Here is a 22,580-nt window from a genome sequence, read left to right as displayed (position 1 = left end):
CAAGTATCCAACAAAGGATGCATTTCAACCAGTCCACCTTTAAAAAACTTGGTAAGGGTATAACTAATTTAGTTGTTAAATGTACATGAACTGTGGTGTATATGAACATTTACAGTAAGTCGCTTTACATGTGGCTCACAATTACTAATTACAATTAATAGCCGTACCCATGCTTAACAATATGTACCAATTACTAATGTGTGATTTATTGTGATCTTTAAAGGCTTTTATGGTGAGGATAGACATATTAAAAGCGAGGTTTGGGGTAACACCATGGATACTTTGGACAGGATTAATTGACCCAAAGAAGGGCACCCTCATGTTATCAGGGCCAACAACTAATCATGTTCGAAGAATATACCCTCAAAATTATAATATATTGTAAACATTTGGTACTAAAAGTGGATTATAGACAAGAGTACACACATGCATGCAAATGTATTTAGAAAAGGAAACCCTGAATGCATGAATCCCAGGCTGAAGTGACATGATTGATATAAGATGGGACTTGACAGGTCAAAACCACCAATAAGCAGAAAAACCTGGCAATTGAGCAAATCAGGATAGGGGGGGGGGGGGAGGATTTCACAGAATGGCTTATAATAATTACTTTTTGTATATACCAGTGACATGCTGTTTCTAACAGGCAGGTTCTAATAGAGTGAATATTAAGTGTATTAAGCTTGAACTTACTTTTTAAGAGAAATCAACATATAAACAAATAAACAAGGACATATAAATATGTACAGTGACTTATTGGTATAGTTTTGAGCGGATATAAAATATGTTTCAATTGTTAACATGATATATTTGTCTCTGGTTAAGAATTGTGATTGTTGTGATTGTGAAAGTTTCCTTTAAAAGCTTAGAATCTATTCAATGTAGTTTAAAATACCCATAATATTTTCAGTTTGTTTTGTCTATAAATGAGCATGTAAGCTGCACGTTTGCTTAAAGATAAAGTTGAGTTCTGGTCATGTGATTGCATTGTGAAAGAAACGGTGTGGAATCTATCAGAAAAGGTTGATCATCTAGTAAGTATTCATGTGTATTGCAAGGTTCTGGAATCATCAAAATGATGAGACATTTGGCCAAAGCTTGGCAAAATTACAAGCACTGTACACAGAATGATGTATATGGGACTACACGAGCACATGGCAAAAAAAACCTACCCCCCAATTTTTACGTATTTTATGTCATATTTAGAATATGAAGGCATTGGAAGAGCCATGCTTTTCAGTGAACATGTTTAATCTGATGTTCTTCCACCCTTGCATAATAACAATGATAACGCTCACAAATTATTTTTTACCTCTTCCCAGAACTCAACCTTCTCTTTAAGTTACATGTAACCAACATTTCTATGGGCATTACTTGATCAATGCAAAACAACTTCATCTTTAACAAGGAACAAAGGTCAATACTTGATTTTATCTTTAAAGATTATCTCCTTTTATGCTGGGTGTAGATGACAAGCACACAAACAAAGGCAGGAGCAAACAGATAGGGGAGACACTGAAGAAAATGTAAATTTCATTTAGTCTGGCCAGTAGATTTGTCCAGTACCATGTATATCTTGTTGTCTTTTATGAGACATTCATGTTAAAAGGCATCATTTAACAATGCTAAATCTAAGATGCATGGCCCTACATGTTATCAGTGTCAGTGATATGGTGTAATAGTGAAGCCAATTGCGCTTCAAAATGATCGTGAAGTGCCTCAAAAAAGTAAAAACCTTTGAGTGACCGGTTTTATCATAGATATTTTCCAAATAAGTGAAAATCTTTGAGTGACCGGTTTTACCGTACTTATTTTCCAAATAGACTGTAGTGTTATGAAAACCATAAGGAAAACAAATTCTGAAAGTTCTCCAATCATAGATATCTTGATGATTAGACAAAGTGATTGGCAGGTGGCGCCTGTAAAATGGCGACTGGCTGGAATGCTCCCCAGGGAGTAGAGATTGTGCACAATGGCCGGGGTAATAGTATATACCCGAATCTGTAAAGCGCTTAGAGACATTTGTATTAAGCGCTATATAAGCGGAATATTACTATTTATTATTATTTTATTGTAAAAGTCAAGGGATTCGTGTATGACCCAAAGGTTTATAATTATGATTGCATGAGCTAAATCCAGGTTGTTGTTTTTTTAATCTGAGGCAATGTTTAATACCAATCCCTTCAGGGCATATAAACATGTAGTATTAAAGCAAAATTTGACTTAACCCCTCAAAAAATGTTCTGCAATTCAAGTTTTAGGGTTGATATCTCTCTTGGTGGTGTGTCCCTTTTGCAGGCAGAAAATATAAACTTTTGTGATTCTTATGGTAAAAGTCAGTCAGTTACTCAATAGACAGTGTCTGACATTGAAGTCAAGATAATCAACGGATTCTCCCTTGCATAATTTGAATACTAGGAAACTGCCAACGTTTAAATTTCACAGATATGAATACGTGACATTTTCACAATTCCTGTAAAGTTCTAAAGAATCTGATGTTGGCTTAAAAAAGGGATACACTACCTTTAACATACTATTATACTTAATGCTGGTATTAATGAAAAGCCTGTTTATTCCCCTTAACAATGATGCTCCATTCGTCATGAGTATGTTATCATGGAATGTGAAGTACACCCGACTATGGGGCAAAGTCCACAGTGAAATGTTGTCAAAATGCATTGTTATTGTAAATAGTGAATTCTTCATTTGTTTGGATGATCGACGGTGTTTTGACAGAAAAACAATGCATTTTGCAACATTTGACTAAGCCCTGTATTCAGGTGTACTGCACAGTCCACCATTACATAATTATTACAAATGGGCCTTTATTGTAAAGGGAATACACAGGCTTTACAATGATACATACATCAAATATATAGTAACAAAAGAGATATCAATGCTCAAAATTGAATTTCAGAACTTTTTTGGACAACTTCATAATACTTTTACAAAATTTACATCACTCCAATCAGGAAGAATATAGAGAGTTAAGGGAATTATATAGTTTGGAAAATGTGTAATGTTCAAAATGCTGGGAAACATTATGTACATGTATAATGTAAATAAATGTGTCATGCTGCATTTTTTCTTTGTTAACATGGAAGCAGGGATATACAGAAACAGGATGGTCGTTTGTTTCATCTATGAAGTTGAAATTTAGCAGACAAAAAAAAAAAGAAAGGGGTAACTTTAGGACAGGAGAGAGAGAGAGAGAGAGAGAGATAAATAAAAGACAAAGGGAAGAGGGTAGAGACTAGAGAGATATAAGGAGAGAGAGAGAGAGAGACAGAGAAGAGAGAAAGAGGGATATATATATATATAGAGAGAGAGAGAGAGAGAGAGATATGGGGAGAAAGAGGGAGAGAGAGAAAGAGAGAGAGAGATGGGGAGATAGAGAGAAAGAGAGAGAGAGAGAGAGAAGAAGGGGGGGGGGTAACATGAAGCACACAAGTAAACATGACAAACACAGACAAAAATAAGTGAGAGAGAGAGAGAGAGAACAAGAGGGAAATAAATGGAGAGAGAGAGAGAGAGAGCGGAGAAGAGAGAGAGAGAGAGAGAGAGAGAGAGACAGAGAGACAGAGGTGAACACAGGACAAGAAAAAGGAGAAAGAAAGGATAATATACATGTACATGAAGGAATGAGAGATCATTTTTTGAAAACAAGGTGAAGAATAATGAAAAGAATGAGATATTTAGGGATTAGTAGAAAGGAAACATACAATGAACAATAAAACCCATTCAGGAGAACTGCCTGCATTTTGTTCCTTTTGAATCAAGAGCCAAATAAAAATTCAGCAAATATTTCCGCAACATATAACAGTTTCATTATGCATGTACATGTATGACATTTGATGGAATAAATATCCACAATAAATTTGTCAAAGTAGATTGGTTTTATATATATCCTATTCCTTAAATTGGCAATGTTCCGAAAAGCCTCAAATCACTGTCCTTTCCAACAAGTTGATTTACATCTTTACAAATGTTTTCGTTAAAGTTTCTGACTTTCTTCCCACTTGATGTATAAGCCATTTCATAAATACTATCTGAACATGGGCAGATAAAGGTCATTTGTGATAAAATTGTAAAACCCACCGAGATGAATACGTGCTCATGTTATGTAATCATATTCATGTGTGCACCTACGGTACATTCTATGATACAAGAGGGCAAACAAAAGCTTTTCATGAAGCACACACATGACTTTGGCTTTGATTATTCTAAAATACAAAGTGGGACTTCTCCATGAGTAGAAGATTTGTGTATATTAGAGGTCATTTTACCCATGTGCTAACTACGAAATGGTCTATTGACAGATATACAGCTTCTTAAAGACAAATGCATTTAACAACAAAAATGTCAGTATTGCCAATTTGAATACAAAATACTGATCAAATCAGCTGGTAAAAATTCCTGCCTTGAATGGGTTCTGTTCATCCAAACCAGGTCTATATAAATTATCGCTTGTTAGTAGGATTTATTTAAAAGATGACTTTTAATCAGACAAATGACCCGAAATTTGGATTGTGTCAGTAATAAATCCACCAATTTTATTTCAAAAATATTTCTTTACAATGATTTCATGATTTGTAACAAGCATTATATATTCAATGATAGCTGATTTGTTCTACATGACTACATGACATAGGTGCTTTACATTAAAGGGAGTTGAACAGAGTATAAGAAAATGTTCAAGAAAAAGGTATACAACAGAGACAAAGCAAAAGGATGGACATCTAGAATAACATAATTATTTAATAACATGGACACTGCTGTACAGAATAACTAGTGCTGTAGACCTGGGCCCCATGTAGTTATAAAGAGTTGCCATTGACTCAAACCAATCCCCAAGTCATTTGACCATTGCAAGTTGGCAGTCCCCTGTTTCTTACTAATATACATGTACATGTAGATGCAGAGCTGCCAACCTTGTGCGACCAAAAAAAGGAATCATGATGGCAAAAAATAGGAATTTCAAGCAAAAAAAAGGAATTCCTAAAAACGAAAATTACAACCACGCGCAACACACATCCAATGGCAGAAATGTTCATTCATCATGCTGTAATTTCCATACAAGCAGGTAATTTTTGGGGTGGTTATTTTGGTATTATCGGCATTTCATTTTTTTGAGAGCATTTTTCTCTTTAAGTATGTTTTAAAATTTGTTTTCTATTGAATTTGTGATCAAATCACCAGTTTAGGGCAGTTGTTTGATGTGCGGTATGTTAAAAAAAAAAAAAAAAAAAAAAAAAAAATTATTAAAAAAAACATACATGTATTTTATGAAGAAAAAACGTATTTACCGTAATTTAGAGGAAAAAACGGAGTAATTCCGGCAAAAATGGAATGGTTGGCAGCTCTGTAGATGCGATAGATATGAATTGCAAACAAAGTTGTGATAAATTGCAACTTTTGATAAGACAGGCCCCAGGGAACTGGTACTCAAGTCAATACTTGTGTCAGAACTACTAGTATTTTACTAAGTTTTCTGGCTTAGGTAAAAATACTTAGCCAACTTTATTATTGTTATCAGCAGATTTGTCGCCGATTTTTGTCATTTGTCATTAAAAAAAGGCTTTGTGAAACACCGGCCCCCTGGTTAAGTATAGTAATGTGTGTTACAAAATCGTATTTGAAAAAGAACAGACATTTGTTGATGATATTTACTTGGTTTCTTGGTTATTTATTTTTTTTCATGGATGTTTCAACTATTCAAATGAACATGATCACTTGGTATTACACGTATATGAATATCACATGTACTGTGGTTTGTCAATATTGATTAATAAATAATGGACTCATTGATAACCGTCTGTACAGCATTCACCGTCTGTATATGGTGCTTATTTATGAAGAATATTATACTGACTTGGTCAGTTATTTTTTTTTCTAACAAGGAAAAAAACAAGGATGACTACAAATATAGTACAAGACATAAACTATACATTTATACATGTACATGGCTAGATAAATCAAAGAAGTAAGTGAGGCACAACAATTTTTAGTATTAAAGTAATTGGTGTGATTGTCATGCCAGTGTTGAGCACAAAACTGTGTGGAACCGGCCACCTTGCCGACTTGGCATTATGACTTCACACTTTGGGACTCTACAAGTTCCCGACGAATCGTTAATGATGTAAGGTTTGCCGACCCTTTTAAAGAGCTACAACATGGCAGCCACGACATGAACATTGAGGACCGGCGATTTGATCAAACTGTTAAACATATACAGAAACGAGACTGTAAATCCTGATCAACAAATCATGATTTACACCTTTATAATTCAATGATATCTAACTAAGGGTAACAGGTAGGAGTTTATAATGCAGGTTAACTTCAGTCCCATTAATACAATATTTTGTAGTCTAATCTACTCTAATCTACATATACACCTCCTAGCACCAATTACATATACCTGATGTTGGCCATGCTCTGCGAAAGTTCAAGCTCCTGGGCCGACCTTTGACCTTGGGTCAACTCCTGACGTTGCAGCATAGTGAGGCAGTCTTCTAAGCATTCCATGGTGGCTTGAGAAGTTGCTTTCAATAATAAACAATCCTGGAAGAAAAAAAAACAGAGAGGAAGTGAAAGGTTAATATGAGGGGTCAGAACAATTTGACCTTTGACCTAAGGTCAACTCCTGACGTTGCAGCATAGTGAGGCAGTCTTCTAAGCATTCCATGGTGGCTTAAGAAGTTGCTTTCAATAATAAACAATCCTGGAAGAAAAAAAAACAGAGAGGAAGTGAAAGGTTAATATGAGGGGTCAGAACAATGTGACCTTTGACCTAAGGTCAACTGCTGACGTTGCAGCATAGTGAGGCAGTCTTCCAAGCATTCCATGGTGGCTTGAGAAGTTGCTTTCAATAATAAACAATCCTGGAAGAAAAAAAAAACAGAGGAAGTGGAAGGTTAATATGAGGGGTCAGAACAATGTGACCTTTGACCTTACAGCATAGTGAGGCAGTCTTCTAAGCATTCCATGGTGGCTGGAGAAGTTGCTTTCAATAATAAACAATCCTGGAAGGAAAAAAAAACAGAGAGGAAGTGAAAGGTTAATATGAGGGGTCAGAACAATGTGACCTTTGACCTAAGGTCAACTGCTGGCACTGCACCAAGGTAGTCTTGAATTTAAAGATAATGGTGAGTTCTGGTCATGCGATTGCATTGTGAAAGAAAAGGTGTGGAATGGATCAGAAAAGTTGATCATATAGCATGCAAATATTGGTGTGTAATGCAAGGTTCTGGTGTCATCAAAATCATCATAAATTTTGCCCAGTCTTGGTAAAGTAACACTCACTGTACACAGAAAGATGTATATGGGACAACACAAATGGTGTCAGGGCTAGTACTACCTTGATGTCCTTATCTTTTTATGCTCATTACTCAGCCAGTATACATTTTCCCCATAATTGTTTGGCACATGACATTTATTTGTAATCTTGAACATTCAGTGTAAGTTTTGTTAGATTCTATGAGAATTCATTTTCTTTTTTCACCAGAACTCAAGTTTATCTTAATACTGATAAATCAACTTCATTTGGCAGCTGTGAATATTGTTAGGCAACATAATAAGCCATTGAATACAACTCAAAGCAACCTCACGACGGAGAGTAACGAAAATGTGTGACATATCAAAATCAAATCATATCCATCAGGTTAACACTTCACTTGCTTCGGTTGATCAGTGGAACAAACATGGCAGTTACAGTTGACTTTCTCACACATGCAATCCACATTAAAGAGCGTCAATACTACTGGGCCAGAAGGAATTAGACCACACAGCGAGGTCACTGACAGGTGGCTATCTCATTAACTCAGCTCTCAACTTACATAAAAAAGAGGATCATGGGAGACCAACAGGCACCGATTGGGAAAGTTTTCTATATAGAGGAGTAAGTAGCTACAAGTACGACAGTGGGGCTTTAAGTGAAGTGTGACGGCTCGGTGGTAGAGCAGTGGTCTCCTCACAGAGAGGTTCCGGGTTTGAAACCATCGATGCGCTAGTGCCCTTTGGTAAGGCATTAATCCTCATTACCAAGTCCCTCGGAGAGGACTTAAAGCAGCTGGTCCCTTGGTTGCTCACTTACAAGCATACACATGCTTTCTTAGCAATCAGGTAAGACAAACGAACAAACCAAACAATATGGCAGGTCGTGGTTTTGATCCAAGAAAATTTTGGTGCAAGTGTTAACTATATATTTCTATAGCAAATTTATTGACTAAGTTTTTACGCCTTGTGATTTACATGTAAGCAACATAAATGACACAAATACAAAATTATAAGGTGTCTTGAGTGTGATACTTACATGATCTAGACTGTTAATACCTGGTCCTGAGGTAGGTAATGACTGAAAAATGAAAAGAGAGACAAATATATCAAGATAATCCTCTGTCCATTAACTAAATCATCATTAGATGCTGCTTGTAAGTGTCGGCTTGCATGGTGATGTAGATATACAGTAGGCTTGCGGGTGCACCATGTGAGAGAGAGAGAGAGGATTGAGGAGTCCTGAAAAGGACCCTGACTTGGTAATCTTTCTTGGGGGTGTGTAGTCCTAAAAAGGACTGTTTGTTATCTTTCTTAGCGCTTGGAGAGGATGAGTGGCTCGACGTTTCGAGCAGGTTGACTATCCGTCATGATATTTATCATGTCCTATCAAACCTGCCATTATTGAATTAGAAAGTATGGTGCATATAAACATGTAAGTAGTGATCACCAAGATCCTATTCTAATGAAAGAGGAGTTTTATTTTTAACAGATCACCTCTCTCCCTTTCACTAGGTCTAAAATATCACCATCAGTCCTTTTACCATACTCTGCAGCTGTAATACTTTGGTCATTATCAGGATGTCTTTGACATTCTTCAAGGATTCCTGGGGGGTGTTTCACAAAGATCCTAAGTAGAACTTAACACTAATGTTGGACTTAAAAATTATGGACAGCCATTTGAGCCTTAAAATGAAATATATTCAAGAGTAGAAATTCAAGAATTTTATACTTGTTATAAATTCCACATCAAGAACATTGAAATCTCCATGATGAAAGAAAATATGAATGATTTGAATCAACATTTTATGCCTTTCAAAATAACTTTTACAAAATATTTTCAAAGATGCTAACGGCTTTCCATAATTTTTAAGTCCAACTTAGAGATAAGTTCAACTTAGGATCTTTGTGAAACACCCCCCTGCACTTGTATATTATATTCATATTCATATTCATATTCATATTTATTTCATTTCCAACAGAAAGGTAAACAAAGATATTACATTTGATTTCATACATAATTCATTTTTTCAAGAAACCATACAAATAAACTTTGCACATAATAAAATTATCACAAGAATTTCTTAATTTCTGAGGAAATGGGGGGGGGGGGGGGGGGGGGATCCACTAAAAAGCAGTGCTTGTAGGTTGTGGATCCCCCAGAAAAAATTAAAATATAAATGTTTCAAATTTGCCTACGAAGACTTAGAAAACACAAGACAATATTTCAAAACAACATACAATTTACAAACATGAAACAAACAAGGAGAAGTAAAACAGATAAGAAGGAAAGGGGAAAAGGGGAAAAGGGGGAAGGAAGAAGAAGAAGAAGCAGGACAAATCATGACCGGAAAAAGTAAGTTATAATGTTAATTTTGGGAAGGTAAGATCATAAGACCAAATAAATAATAAATTAATCGAGCAGATGATGAAGACCTAAATGAAAAATTAAGATGATTACCAACTGTTATCAGATTATTCTTGTATATAAGATTTGAGCAAAAATGTTTTTAGATTTTTCTTGAAAGAATTTAGGGATGGGTTATTTTTAATACTTTCACTTAGAGAATTCCAAAATCTAGGACCATCATACATATAAGACTTCTTCGCTAATAAAGTTCTAAAGAGTGGAAGGTGAAACTCGTTTGTATGTTTCAAGCCTTCCATAAATGTTGCCATGGGCTCGCTTAAAGACACCTAGTAGTAGGCTTTCATGGGGATTACAACACCCTTTGGGTGTTTACTCAATAACATGTGTTATTAATCACCTGGATTAGCCATCAGTTTTGTGACCAAACAGCCTATGTAATACTCTGCATTTTCTACCCATTCTCCCTTATGGTATAGTCGTTATCTTACATTCCTCTCATCCAAAGACTCTCTGAGATACTAGGGGTTATTTCTTGAGTTCGCTATGTGCAGAATTGTACATTCATTAATGGTATTTCCGCCAAGTCTAGTGTCAGTGCCTTATGACCATCTTCACATGGAAACAGATGACCCTCTCCCTTTGAGACTGTATCACATGATGCCAAGTACTCTATGCTAATAAAGAATGGATCACAAACAATGAAAGTTCCTTCTTGCCATGTTTACTTATCCTCACCTCCAATCCTTGAACCATGTTCTTCTGTTGTTCCTCGGCTACAATCAGGATTTCTTTGGCGTTCCTCAGGGACTCCTGCGTTGCCGTCAGTGTGGCAGACGTCCTGGTCTGCCTCTGTATCCCACCGCTGACACCCGCGTGCGAGGAGACTGAGCTCCGCGGTGAGTTCCTGTGAAGACTCCACTTGGACGCTGTGCGGTTGTGAAGAGACTCTGATGACGCAGACAGAGAGGGGTCCCTGAAATCCTGGGCGGACAAAAAACAAAAACAAACAAATGTGTAAACATGACAACAGTTTGTAAGGAGACTGAACTGCGCAGGAGTTCCTGTGAAGAAAACTTTTCACCAAACTTGTCATCAGTGACACATGACAGTTTTTGTAGTAAGCTAATGAAATCCTTGCTTCTGATTGGTTATTAGCAGATTTGTCACTGATTTTTGTCATTTGTCATTGAAAAAAGGCTTTGTGAAACGGGTCCCAGTGTATAAGTATCTAGACAGAGTTGTGTGGGTGGTGTTCCTGTAGTAGACTCCATTTGGATGATGTATGATTGTGAAGAGGCTAATGGGGGCGTTTCACGAAGCCTTTTTTCAATGACAAATCTAATCAGAAGCAAGGATTTCAGTAGCTTATAACACAAAGTGTCATTTGTCACTGATGACAAGTTTTGTGAAACACCCCCCTGATGACAAGGTCAGGGAGCGGTCTCTGAATTCTTGGAGGGAACAATGGACAAACAACATTGACTCTGGGGCTGAAATCACAAACTTGGCTAAATGACGATTGATCCATTGATCAAATAACCACTTTAATCTGGGCAGCAAATTGGTGAAAATGAACAAAACAATTCAAAATACAAAGAAAACCAAGAAAGAGAAAAAATTGCACTGTTTGAATGTATTTCAGAGAGTTCAAGGACAACGGCAGGAGAGAGAGAGAGAGAGAGAGAGAGAGAGAGGGGAGGGGGGGGGGGGGGGGACAACATACATGTATTACAAGATAGAAGTCTATCTTTGGCTCTTTTTGTTTCTATAAGGGCAGCTCCTAGACGACTGATGAAAGACAGTCTCTGTATTTTCAACCATTAATATATGCACACTGCAGGAGTTAAAGGAAATCAAATGGAAAGCAAAATAAGCTTGAAAAGGGGAGAGGGGGTAATAAAGTCGTGCAGGAAGGACGGAAAGAAGCAGGGGGGGGGGGGGGGTTCACAAAGATTTGAAGTCAAACTTAACTCTAAGTTGGACTTAAAAATTATGGAGAGCCATTTGAAGCCTTAAAATAAATTTATTCAAAAGTGAAAATTCAAGTATGTTAGACTTTTTATAAATTCCACATCAAGAACATGAAATCTCCCAAGATAATAGAAAATATGAATGATTTGAATCAACATCTCATGTCTTTTAAAATAATTTTTACAAAATATTTTCAATGATGCTAACAGCTTTCCATAATTGTTAAGTCCAACTTAGAGATAAGTTCAACTTAGGATCTTTGTGAAACATCCCCCTGGAGTTCCATGAACTTACCACCAGCATATCTCTTTGTCTCTGAACGATAGACCTGAGCCGACTGACCCACAGCTGTCTCTCTTTGGCATCTTGAGCTCGTAGCCTGTAAACCTCTCCATTGGCAGCATTCACCATGAAGGTCTGCGAGTCTTCATCACTAGGCGACACAACAGCTCCCTGGAGAACACCCAAAGATATGGAATAGTTAAAGGGGTACTCTGGTAGCAGTTATGTGGTAGTAATGATATTGTCAATAATACTACTACTACTACTTCTAGTACTACTACTACTGCTACTAATGCTACTACTATTACTGCTACTACTACTGCTACTTATATTACTACAGGTCCTATGACAAAACTAGATGGAATTCGACTGCGCGCAGTCGAAAATGATGCCTCCGTCATAGAGCAATTTTACAAACCAAAACAGAAGAAATTTTTCAAATTCAAGTTCAATTGTAATCCATTAACAGGTTCTCAGAATATCGTGATTACAAACAATTTCTCATATACATATATGACCCTTTGAACTTTGACCTCATGATCCTAATATCTACTCAGCTCATTGGCTCTGCAAGATATCCAGAGTTAAATAGTAATCCATCTGTCAGTTCTAATGAGAATGCGTTCACAAGCTATTTTTGCATACATAATGAGCCCATGACCTTGGACCTTATGAACCAAGAATCTACACAGTTCATTGGCTCTGCAAGATACATAAATGATCTAAGTTTGGCAGGAATCCATCAATCTGTTCTAATGATAACGCAATCACAAGCTGTTTTTGCATACATAATGGGCGCTGTGACCTTTGACCTTTGACCTCGTTACCGAAAAAATCAAATAAGTTCATCGACTCTGCAAGTAACATACATGACCTAAGTTTGGCAGGAATCCATCAATCGGTTCTTGAGATAACGCGATCACAAGCTGTTTTTGCATACATAATGAGCCCTGTGACCTTTGACCTTTGACCTCGTGACCCCAAAATCTAATCAGTTCATTGGCTCTGCAAGATACATACATGACCAAAGTTTGGCAGGAATCCATCTATCGGTTCTTCAGATAACGCGATCACGAGCCGTTTTGCATACATAATGAGCCCTGTGACCTTTGACCTTTGACCTCGTGACCCCAAAATCTAATCAGTTCATCGACTCTACAAGATACATACATGACCAAAGTTTGGCAGGAATCCATCTATCGGTTCTTCAGATAACGCGATCACGAGCTGTTTTTGCATACATAATGAGCCCTGTGACCTTTGACCTCGTGACCCCAAAATCTAATCAGTTCATCGACTTTGCTAGATACATATATGACCAAAGTTTGGTAGGAATCCATTGATCCGTTCTTCAGATAACGTGATCACGAGAACGGGACGTACGTACGGACGTACGTACAGACGTACGGTACTACTCACGACAGTATGCTTGTGAGATTTTTGTCTTGTGTGTCTGAAAAAAAGGGGTATCTTGTGTGTCTTTTCATTTTTTCCTTCTAAAGACTACTTGTGTGTCTTAATTCCCAACTTCTTGTGTGTTTGTCTAAAATTAAATGGAAATGCATCTTGTGTGTTTTTTAATACAATATGTGTTGAGACTGGTTTTTAAAATTAAAATTAAGGCTTGTATGCCCAAAAGACATTATTGTCTACCTCCATCCAAGTCAGGAAAATTAAGGCTTGTGTCCCGCAAAAACACATCATTTACCCGCCTAAGTCGTGAAAATTGAGGCTTGTGTGGCAGAAAAGACGATCAGCTACCCTGTCCAAGACAAGAAAATTAAGGCTTGTGTGCCTAAAAAACTTGATGTCCAAAAAGTATACAACTATTTATTTGTGACTTTTGAATGACCAAAAAATTGATTTATCTTTTTTCCTCATTGAATAGAAACATCACACACATATAATACAGGTAATGCAATAATATTCCAATGCTGTGGAGGAACCAATGAAAAGCCAAGGAGCTTGTCATGGCAGAAAGATTATTTACCCCTGTCCAAGTCAAGAAAATTAAGGCTTGTGTGGCATAAAAAACATTACATGTATTATATACCTCTGTCCAAGTCATGAAAATTAAGGCTTGTGTGGCAGAAAGACATTACATGTATTATATACCCCTGTCCAAGTCAAGAAAATTAAGGCTTGTGTGGCAGTAAGACATTATTGTCTACCCCTGTCCAAGTCAAGAAAATTGAGGCTTGTGTGGCAGAAAAACATTACATGTATTATATACCTCTGTCCAAGTCATGAAAATTAAGGCTTGTGTGGCAGTAAGACATTATTGTCTACCCCTGTCCAAGTCAAGAAAAGTAAGGCTTGTGTGGCAGAAAAACATTACATGTATTATATACCTCTGTCCAAGTCATGAAAATTAAGACTTGTGTGGCAGTAAGACATTACATGTATTATATACCCCTGTCCAAGTCAAGAAAATTAAGGCTTGTGTGGCAGAAAGACATTACATGTATTATATACCCTGTCCAAGTCATGGATATTAAGGCTTGTGTGGCAGTAAGACATTACATGTATTATATACCCCTGTCCAAGTCAAGAAAATTAAGGCTTGTGTGGCAGAAAAACATTACATGTATTATATACCTCTGTCCAAGTCATGAAAATTAAGGCTTGTGTGGCAATAAGACATTATTGTCTACCCCTGTCCAAGTCAAGAAAATTAGGGCTTGTGTGGCAGAAAGACATTACATGTATTATATACCTCTGTCCAAGTCATGGATATTAAGGCTTGTGTGGCAGTAAGACATTATTGTCTACCCCTGTCCAAGTCAAGAAAACGAGGGCTTGTATGGCAGAAAGACATTACATGTATTATATACCTCTGTCCAAGTAATGAAAATTAAGGCTTGTGTGGCAGAAAGACATTACATGTATTATATACCTCTGTCCAAGTCAAGAAAATTAAGGCTTCTGTGGAAAAAAAAAAGAAGTTATATGTCTGCATTTAAAGTGAATTTTGATGTGGAATTGGGAAATCTTAATGAATTTTGATATTTGGAATCTCAAAGTTTGTGAATTTCAAAGTTTAAATTCATCCAATGTACAGAAAGCCAGTACAGAAAGCCAGTTCTGTGGCATAAAAAAAACATTACATGTATTATATACCTCTGTCCAAGTTATGAAAATTAAGGCTTGTGTGGCAGAAAGACATTACATGTATTATATACCCCTGTCCAAGTCAAGAAAATTAAGGCTTGTGTGGCAGTAAGACATTATTGTCTACCCCTGTCCAAGTCAAGAAAATGAGGGCTTGTGTGGCAGAAAAACATTACATGTATTATATACCTCTATCCAAGTCATGAAAATTAAGGCTTGTGTGGCAGTAAGACATTATTGTCTACCCCTGTCCAAGTCAAGAAAATGAGGGCTTGTGTGGCAGAAAGACATTACATGTATTATATACCTCTGTCCAAGTCATGAAAATTAAGGCTTGTGTGGCAGAAAAACATTACATGTATTATATACCTCTGTCCAAGTTATGAAAATTAAGGCTTGTGTGGCAGAAAGACATTACATGTATTATATACCCCTGTCCAAGTCAAGAAAATTAAGGCTTGTGTGGCAGAAAAACATTACATGTATTATATACCCCTGTCCAAGTCAAGAAAATTAAGGCTTGTGTGGCAGAAAGACATTACATGTATTATATACCTCTGTCCAAGTCATGAAAATTAAGGCTTGTGTGGCAGTAAGACATTATTGTCTACCCCTGTCCAAGTCAAGAAAATGAGGGCTTGTGTGGCAGAAAAACATTACATGTATTATATACCTCTGTCCAAGTCATGAAAATTAAGGCTTGTGTGGCAGTAAGACATTATTGTCTACCCCTGTCCAAGTCAAGAAAATGAGGGCTTGTGTGGCAGAAAGACATTACATGTATTATATACCTCTGTCCAAGTCATGAAAATTAAGGCTTGTGTGGCAGAAAAACATTACATGTATTATATACCTCTGTCCAAGTCATGAAAATTAAGGCTTGTGTGGCAGTAAGACTTTACAGCACTGGCTTTCTGTACATTGGATGAATTTAAACTTTGAAATTCACAAACTTTGAGATTCCAAATATCAAAATTCATTAAGATTTCCCAATTCCACATCAAAATTCACTTTAAATGCAGATATCCATTAAAATTCTCAAAATCACTTTGCCGATGGATTTTCAAAGAGGAGTATTGACAAAAAGAATATGTCACGTAACTATGAAGAATTTTTATTTCTTCAGAGGCAAAGTTGAGTATTTCATTATTTGCTAATGGAATACGTTTTACACATATCTGGAACTTTAAAGGTACTATGTCCATTTGCAGGCCCCAAAAATGAAAAGGTTAAATTCCAACAGCATTTGAAAGACAATATTAATTTAGAACTTTCCGAAAAAAAAGGGGGCTTGAAAATGTCTTTAAGTGGGAAAATAACGACTATTAGTAGTTTAATCAACTAAAAGATGAAGTTGAGTTCTGGTTTTGCGATTGCATTGTGAAAGAAACGGTGTGGAATCGACCAGAAAAGGTTGATCATCTAGCATATAAGAATTTGTGTGTATTGCAAGGTTCTGGAATCATCAAAATGATAAGAAATTTGGCCAAGTCTTGGTAAAGTTACAAACACTGTACACAGAAAGATGTATATGGGACTACACAACCACGTGGCGTAAAAAGGCTATTCCCCCGAGTTTTACGATGTTACATGACATATTTAGAATATGAAGGCATTTGAAGAGCCATGCTTTTTAAGGGAACATGTCTTATCTGATGTTCTTCCACACTTGCATAATAGGAATGATAACGCTCACAAATTATTTTTCACCTCTTCCCAGAACTCACCCTTCTCTTTAAGAGCTATAGAGCCAGTAATTAATAATCTGATTTCAGACCACTGTACTGCAGGGTCAATGTCGCTATTCATAAGGACCGCTATTCATAAGGTCCGCTATTCATAAGGACCGCTATTCATAAGGTCCGCTTTTCATAATTGGAGAAAAGGGTCATTATTCATAAGGGTCATTATTCATAAGGACCGCTATTCATAATGAAAGAAGAGGGTCGGTATTCATAATATTAGAAGAGGGTCGCTATTCATAATACAAAATTGGGTTCGTTATTCATGAGGGTCCCTATTCATAATATTACAAAAGGGTCGGTATTCATAACACAGAAAGAGGGTCGCTATTTATAATACGAAATGAGGGTCGCTATTCATAATACGAAATGAGGGTCGCTATTCATAATGCAAAATGAGGGTTGCTATTCATAAGGGTCATTATTCATAATCGATGAAGAGGGTCGCTATTTATAATAGGAGTAGAGGGTCGCTATTCATAATAGAAGAAGAGGGTCGCTATTCATAATAGAAGAAGAGGGTCGCTATTCATAATAGGAGTAGAGGGTCGCTATTCATAATAGAAGAGGGTCGCTATTCATAATAGAAGATGAGGGTCGCTTTTCATAATAGGAGTAAAGGGTCGCTTTTCATAATAGGAGTGGAGGGTCGCTATTCATAATAGAAGTAGAGGGTCGCTATTCATAATAGAAGAAGAGGGTCGATATTCCGGAGTAGAGGGTCGCTATTCATAATAGAAGAAGAGGGTCGATATTCATAATAGGAGTAGAGGATCGCTATTCATAATAGGAGTAGAGGGTCGCTATTCATAATAGGAGTAGAGGGTCGCTATTCATAATAGGAGTAGAGGGTCGCTATTCATAATAGGAGTAGAGGGTCGCTATTCATAATAGGAGTAGAGGGTCGCTATTCATAATAGAAGTAGAGGGTCGCTTTTCATAATAGAAGAAGAGGGTTGCTATTCATAATAGAAGTAGAGGGTCGCTATTCATAATACGAAATGAGGGTCGCTATTCATAAAACAAAATGAGGGTCGCCGTTCATAAAACGAGAAGAGGGTCGCTATTCATAATAATAACAAAGGGAAATATTGGATGGAAGCCATCCCCACAGCTATGGCGTCCTGTACAGGCACGTAGCCAGAGTTTGATGTTTGGGAGGGCACATACATGTAATCGATCGAGGTAAACAAAAAGGGGGGTCTAAAAAAGTTCAACCGATCTTGGAAATTTGGGGGGCACGTGCCCCCCCCCCCCCCCCCCCCCCGTCCTGGTCCTGTAGGGGGTGACATATAGCCCTGAATAGTTGTCTCTTTTTAAAGTAGTTATATTTTATCTGTTATCTTTGATAATTATATAGAGCCAACCCCCGCTCATGTGGTGACAGGGAAAAAAATGAGTAAAACATTACACACATGTAATCCTATCGTAAATTGTCCTCCTTGTTGGAAATCTTGCCCCACCACCCTGCCCCCGACTGATCTTATCCAGGCTACGCCACTGAGACATTAAGTAAGCCAAGCAGGCCCATTATCCATTTTAGTTTGCTATTTAAGAAACTAGTAATTGTTTATACGACAATAATGTTTTTGTAGAAAGTAATTTTTATTAGGACTCATGGACCTACAAATTATTGAGCGGGATTGGACCTGACCATACGCCTAGTATCTACTGAGCCCCCCCCCCCCCCATCAGTACGCCCTGGCGCTGATCCAGAATTTTCCAATAGGGGGGGGGGGGCGGAAATTTGAAAAATGCGCAGACTGTTTTTCAACTCAACATACCAATACTGACAAGGTCATATTAGAAGCACGATGCCGGTACCTACAAGCAGGCACAATTTTGGAAAGGGGGGCAAGCTCACTTCACGTCTCTTGTCCGATATCAACATTCCCCGTTTTTAAGTTACACATTTTTTGACATTTTCATCGGGGGGGGGGGGGGGGGCTGAAGCCTCTTGCCCGAAAAGGTAATTTTCTAGTTCACAATTCGGCTAGTGAGCGAAATGAGCGAGCAAAAATATGAGCATAATATGTATTTTGTGAAAGTGACGATTTGTTGTATCATTCTCGACTCATATTTCTTGTTTGAATTGAGTTCCCCCCCCCCTCCTGCGCAAAGCGCGTAAGCTCTGACCTTTCATAATTTCATTAAATTATTAGAGAAAGAAGACGATTCATTGTACCATTCTCGACCCTTTTTCCTTGTCTGAATTTGGTTCCCCCTCCCCCTCCGGCGCGAAGCGCGGAAGCTTTGACCTTTCATTGTTTAATGCAATTATTAGAGAAAGAATATGATTTGTTGTTCCATTCTCGACTCTTAATCCTTGTCTGAATTCAGTTTCCCCCCTCCCGCGCGAAACGTGGAAGCTTTGATGTTTCATTAAATTATTAGAGAAAGAAGAGGATTTGTTGTACCATTCTCGATTATTAATCCTTGTCTGAATTCAGTTCCCACCCCCCCCCCTCTTGCGCAAAGCGCGTAAGGTTTGACCTTTCATAGCTTAATGAAATTATTAGAGAAAGAAGACGATTCGTTGTTCCATTCTCGACTCTGGCTACGCGCCTGCTTTAAAGGGAAAATGAAACAATTATGATTGTGATAGCACACAATAATGTTAGTAGAAATAGTAAAGAACAAAAATTATTGCAACAACCATGGATAAATCACGGCCGGGAGCGTGGGCCGAGTGTCATATCATAGTTTTGTGTTATTGGGTGAGGGGGCGTAGCGACCAAGTGAGATTTTGCAATGTTGAATGCTGACATTATGCACTCTAGGAAATCCCTAAGCCCAATTTGTAAGTTCTTTCCGCTATATATCTTTCTAGCTATATTTCTAAATTTCCTGGCGGACGTGTCCTCCTATCGGGCCCAGGATCACCGCCCGTGTCCATGATTACTACCAACATGAGCTCAAATACAAGCTCAAGCGAGTTTATATGAGCTGAGGCCAAATGAAGAGCAAAATAAGAGTTGTGAAGCGGCCCCCCTACCGTTAATTACAAAATTGACTTTACAGCGCAGGGGCTGTTTTAACGTTTAACTTTGATTCCGTGGCTCGAAAGTTACTGTCACTAAGCGCCATTTCCTTGTCTTTCCATCTTTCTCACCCGACTCTCCCCCCCCCCCCCCACTCAGTGTTATCTAGGGTACGCGTACGTATTTCCCTCTGTTTGAAAGCACCCCTCTATCTCTGGTGTGTAAAGTCAGTACGGGCCGGATTTTTGTGTATTACAGGTCGGACTTTGTTGGGTGAAAAGTACTCCTTTACCGGAGATTTTGGGAACACGAGTTCTGTCCTTCCGACCCCGGAGTGGGAGGGAGAAAGGGGGGGGGGGGGGGGGGGGCTTTTCTTTTCCCCTCTCTCTGTGTTTCTTTTCTCTTCTTTCTTGTCTCTTTTCTTCTATTTTCTTTTTCTTCTCCTTTCTTATGCTTCTCCTTTTTTTCTCTCTTCTTTTTTTCCTCTTTTTCCCCTTTTTTTTGCGCCGCCAATAGGGGGGGGGGGGGGCCGCGGCCGTTTCGGCCCCCTGGATCCGCCACTGAGTATGCCTGTGGTGTCCAGTGGCGTATCTGGCGCTTGTTCTCGTTTTGGAGGGGGGTGGGGGTGAGAGGGACGCAAAAACGTATCTTTTCCCCCTTGTTTTTTCTTCTTCCTCTTTCATTTTCTTTCCCTTTCTCTTTTTTGCTGAGGGGAGGGGGGAGGCAAGGGCCTTTCAATCCAAACCTTGTTGGCGTGCATTTTTGGTTATATGCGCCATGCATTTTTGGTTATATGCAGACTGCGTACCTCTCTGCCCTGCGCGTATCCCGTGTATGCGCGTGTATCTGACACGAAGGCAATCTGAATGTAATCGAGAAGGCTCACTTGACTCCAACTTTAATTTATCTTCAATATAAGGAGTAAAGCATAATTTGTTGATTAACGTTCTATTAGATCTTCTTTGATGTTGTACAGTATAAAACAAATAATGAATGTTTTTCATTCGTTTAATAGTGCGAATATTTTCATTCGTTGAAAGATTAACATTAATTCTATTCAACTCATGAAAATATTTGTACTATTGAACTCATAACCATTCATTATTTGTATAATAATCCATGCCTGTCAAAGTCATGAAGTTTTGGGAAATTTTGAAAAATGGGTGGATAGTGAATCTTTACAATTTTGATATATTTGGATGCCCCTGTGGATGTGGATGTATTAAAAGCACTAGTAATTTTAACCCTTAAAACACTTCTGCTTTCAAGAAAAATTTAATATTAAGATTTACCGGTGCTCCCGGTAAATTTTAATAAATTTCAAATAGCTCCTACGGCCGTACAATGGTAGATGCGACCATATGTAGTTGTGGTATATAATTTCCGAACGGGAATAGCTTATCGGTCGATTTTAGTCAAGAAACATTGTTTTATAGTGTGTGTGTGTGTATTTGGTTTTTTACAGACGTGTATCAATCAGATATGATTATTTACGTCTGGGGACCGACCTTTAACGTCACCATCCGAAAGACGTGACTCAGTTTCGAACCTGCGTCCTCGGCTGAATCAGTTTGTAACTTCCACTGTTAGCTGGATTACAGGCGCACGCCACAACGCCTAGTTATAGCTTAATTAATATCTTGACCTTGAGAGGGAGCTAAACAACATAAAGTGTTTATTATTTATAATTTCATAACTTTAGAGTCGATTTCGACCGCGACAACGATCAGTGAATATTGTAGGATCGCATATGCTTCCAATATGTTCATTTGAACCAAATTCACGACCCCATACCAAAACTTTGTATTACCTTTAAGGCTTGTGTAGCAGGATGATACCAAATCATCTATACCTGTCAAAGTCACAAAAAGTAAACTTTATGTACAAAAAAAATACATCATAATCATCATCTACCCTAATTGTCCCAGTCAAGACAATTAAGGCTTGTGTGCCAAAAAGACATTATTATCTACCCCTGTCCAAATCAAGAAAATTAAGGCTTATGTGGCATAAAAAAAACATTACATGTATTATATACCTCTGTCCAAGTCATGAAAATTAAGGCTTGTGTGGCAGAAAGACATTATTATCTACCCCTGTCCAAGTCAAGAAAATTAAGGCTTGTGTGGCAGAAAGACATTATTATCTTCCCCTGTCCAAGTCAACAAAATTAGGGCTTGTGTGGCAGAAAGACATTATTGTCTACCCCTGTCCAAGTCAAGAAAATTAGGGTTTGTGTGGCAGAAAGACATTATTGTCTACCCCTGTCCAAGTCAAGAAAATTAAGGCTTGTGTGGCAGAAAAACATTATTGTCTAACCCTGTCCAAGTCATGTAAATTAAGGCTTGTGTGGCAGAAAGACATTATTATCTACCCCTGTCCAAGTCATGAAAATTAAGGCTTGTGTGGCAGAAAGACATTATTGTCTACCCCTGTCCAAGTCAAGAAAATTAAGGCTTGTGTGGCATAAAAACATTACATGTATTATATACCTGTACCACTGTCCAAGTCAAGAAAAATTAGGGCTTGTGTGGCAGTAAGACATTATTGTCTACCCCAGTCCAAGTCAAGAAAATTAAGGCTTGTGTGGCAGAAAGACATTATTATCTACCCCTGTCCAAGTCAAGAAAATTAGGGCTTGTGTGGCATAAAAAAAACATTACATGTATTATATACCTCTGTCCAAGTCAAGAAAATTAAGGCTTGTGTGTCAGAAAGATATTGTCATCTACCCCAGTCCAAGTCAAGAAAATTAAGGCTTGTGTGGCAGAAAAACATTATTGTCTACCCCAGTCCAAGTCCAGAAAATTAAGGCTTGTGTGGCATAAAAACATTACATGTATTATATAC

The 22,580-nt window shown here is 37.8% G+C and overlaps 1 protein-coding gene across 2 annotated transcripts in view; it reads right to left on the bottom strand.

Moving 5' to 3' along the window:
- LOC594217 (oxysterol-binding protein-related protein 11) overlaps nucleotides 1–22,580 on the bottom strand; it is a 43,629-nt gene that overhangs the window by 9,733 nt on the left and 11,316 nt on the right. For both annotated transcript variants that reach the window (XM_030993268.1, XM_030993267.1), the window contains 4 exons: nucleotides 11,909–12,067; nucleotides 10,379–10,624; nucleotides 8,312–8,353; nucleotides 6,419–6,561 (listed from right to left, as the gene is read on the bottom strand). In XM_030993268.1, the coding sequence (XP_030849128.1) occupies nucleotides 6,419–6,561; nucleotides 8,312–8,353; nucleotides 10,379–10,624; nucleotides 11,909–12,067 (590 nt within the window). The remainder of the gene's footprint in view (nucleotides 1–6,418; nucleotides 6,562–8,311; nucleotides 8,354–10,378; nucleotides 10,625–11,908; nucleotides 12,068–22,580) is intronic.

Source organism: Strongylocentrotus purpuratus, unplaced genomic scaffold (genome assembly GCF_000002235.5).
Source record: "Strongylocentrotus purpuratus isolate Spur 01 unplaced genomic scaffold, Spur_5.0 spur5_scaffold_20, whole genome shotgun sequence".
NCBI classification, from domain to species: Eukaryota; Metazoa; Echinodermata; class Echinoidea; order Camarodonta; family Strongylocentrotidae; genus Strongylocentrotus; species Strongylocentrotus purpuratus.
This window is presented reverse-complemented; position numbering and strand designations above follow the sequence as displayed.